The sequence below is a fragment of the Penaeus monodon genome, chromosome 42 (assembly GCF_015228065.2).
Source record: "Penaeus monodon isolate SGIC_2016 chromosome 42, NSTDA_Pmon_1, whole genome shotgun sequence".
NCBI classification, from domain to species: domain Eukaryota; kingdom Metazoa; phylum Arthropoda; class Malacostraca; order Decapoda; family Penaeidae; genus Penaeus; species Penaeus monodon.
The window spans coordinates 21,907,128-21,909,627 of NC_051427.1; the positions used below are offsets into that span (position 1 = coordinate 21,907,128).

Consider the following 2,500-nt stretch of genomic DNA (forward strand, 5'->3'; position numbering starts at 1 on the left):
CTGACTCCCTTTTCCTTCCCGTCTCTCTCTTTTTTTCTCTCTCTCTCTTTCTCTTTTCTCCCTCTCTCACCCCCTCCCCTCTTCTCTCCTCCCCTCTCTCCCTTTCCCCTTTCTTCCCTTTCCCTCTCTCTCTCTCTCTCTCTCTCTCCCTTCTCTCTCCTCCCTCTCTCTCTCCCCCCTCTTCTTCTCTTTTTCTCCTCTCTTTCTCTCCTTCTCTCTCTCTTTTCCCCTCTCTCTCTCTTTTCTCTTTCTCCCCCCTTTTCCCCCCCCCTCTCTCTCCCTTTTTTCTTTCTTCTCTTTTTCCTTCTCCCTTCCCCCTCTTCTCTCTCTTTTTCTCTTTCTCCTTCTCTCTCTCCCTCTCTCTTCCCCCCCCCTCTCTTCTCCTCTGCCTCTCTCTCTTCTCTCCTTCCCCCCCGCCTCTCTCTTCTCTCTCTCTCCCCCTCTCCTCTCCCCCTCTCTCCTCTCTCTCTCGGCTCTTCTCCTTCTCTTCTCTCCCCTCTCTCTCTTTTTTTTCTCCTCCCTCCTCTTTTTCTCTCTCTCTTGATCTTTTTTCCCTTCTCTCTCCTTTCTGTCCCCGTCTCTCTCTTTCTGCCTCTCTCTCTCTCTCTCTCTCCTCCTCTTCCTCTCTCTTCTCTCTTCTCTGCCTTTTTCTGCCTCTCCCCCTTTTTCCCCTTTTCCTCTCTCTCTCTTCTCCCCCTCTTCTCTCTCCCCTCTCTCTCTCTCTTTCTCTCTCCCGCCTCTCTCTCCCTCTCTCTTCCTCCCCTCTTTTTCTCCCTCTGTGGGCCCTCTCTCTCTCCCCTCTCTTCTCTCTCTCTCTCTCTCTCTCTCTCTCCCGTCTCTCTCTCTCTTCTCTCCTCTCTCTCTCCCTCTCTCCTCTCTCTCTCTTCTCTCTCTTCTCTCTCTCCCCTCTCTCTTCTCTCCTCCTCTCTCTCTTCTCCCCTCTCTCACTCTCCCTCTCTCCTCTCTTTCTTTTCTTCTCTCCCTCACTCTCTCTCTTTTGCCCCTCCTTTACTCTCTCTCTCTCCATTCTTTCCCTTTTCCCCTTTTCCCCCTCTCCTCTCTCCTCTCCTCTCTCTCTCCTTCTCTCTCTCTCTCTCTCTGTGCCTCTCTCTTTCCCCCTCTCTCTCTCTCTGTGGCTCTCTCTCTCTCTCTCTCTTATCTGCCTCTCTCTCTCTCTCTCTCTCCGACTCTTTCTCCCTCTCTCTCTCTCTCTGACTCTTTCTCCCTCTCTCTGCCTCTCTTTCTCTCTCTCTCTGCCTGTCTCTCTCTCCCTCCTCTCTCTCTGCCTCTCCCTTTCATTCTCTCTCTCTATTTCACTCTCTCTCTGTCTCTCTCTCTCTCTTTTCCTTGCTCTTTCTCTCTCTCTCTCTCTCTCTCTTTCTCTGTTTCTGTCTGTCTGTTTGTCTCTCTCTCTCTCTCTCCTTGTCTCCTCTTTTCCTTTCCCTTTCTCTCTCTGTCTTTCATTGAGAGACCGTTTTTCTTTTTGTTCTATATGGACCTTTGATAAATTTTGTCATTCGCCGTAATTCATATTGTCTGCAGTTTTCGTAAATGCCTACGTGTGTCAGAAATTTGTGTAAGGTTCTAGTGACACGGCCACTGATTATTAATCGGATTATTATTTAGATAGTATGAAATTTATTTGTGTAAGTATAGTGTAAATTGAGATAATTATGATCTCATAGATAGCATCTTTTCCCGTCTCCCCAAGGGTTTAGGTGAGAATTGTACATGTAGTTAAGTCTTGAGATGAAAGGCTTGAATTTAAAGTGTCTTAGTCCATGGCTTGTCTCGGGCCCGAAAGTGTCAAGTGAAGCACAATAATAACTAGAATCTACTTTTCATCCGTTTCATCCGAGATCCGTTTCGCTTACACGGTCTGTTGACATCGGGTTTTATTGACGTTTTCCTTGGAGGATGTCGGTTTGGCGCCCGCCTTGGTCTCTCTGGTGGTGCCACCTCCTCCGTCTCCCGGTCGCTCACTCCTTCAGCTCTCTCCAGCTCTCTCTTTCTCTATCTGACTGTCTCCCCTCTCTCTCACTCTCTGTCTCCTCTCGCTGTATATCGGTCTCCTCTCTCTCTCTCTCTCTCTCTCTCCCTGTCTGTGTGTCTGTCTCCTCTCTCTCTCTCTCTCTCTCTCTCTCTCTCTCTCTCTCTGTCTCCTTTCTGTCTGTCTGTGTCTGTATTCTCTCCCTTGTGTCTCGCCCCTGCCATCCTCCGTAGCCCCCCCCCCCTGGATCGCCCCAGAGCCGCCCGAGCCTCCGCCCTGAGGGCTCGGGGCTCCGGGTGCAGGAAGGGGGAGCTCCCACAGAAGGGCGTGACGTGACCTGCTCTTCCCCTGGCAGCTCGGCAGGGTCGACCCGGAACAGCCTGCCGCCCCTCGACCTGCGGCGGCCGTCCGGCACCGCCCGCTCGCACCTCTCCACCGGCCGCCGCCCCTCAGACCCGCCCACGAGGATGCCGTCACGCCCACAGAGCTCCAGGTCGCAGGGCGTCCCTG

At 52.1% G+C, this 2,500-nt stretch overlaps 1 protein-coding gene across 1 annotated transcript in view; it reads left to right on the top strand.

Annotated features, from left to right (window-relative positions):
- LOC119598917 (kinesin-like protein KIF19) overlaps window positions 1-2,500 on the top strand; it is a gene marked incomplete in the record, with an annotated part of 27,938 nt that overhangs the window by 23,982 nt on the left and 1,456 nt on the right. Inside the window, 1 exon segment of the mRNA XM_037948628.1 lies at window positions 2,346-2,500. This exon segment is cut by the window's right edge and continues 1,456 nt beyond it. Within this exon segment, the coding sequence (XP_037804556.1) occupies window positions 2,346-2,500 (155 nt within the window).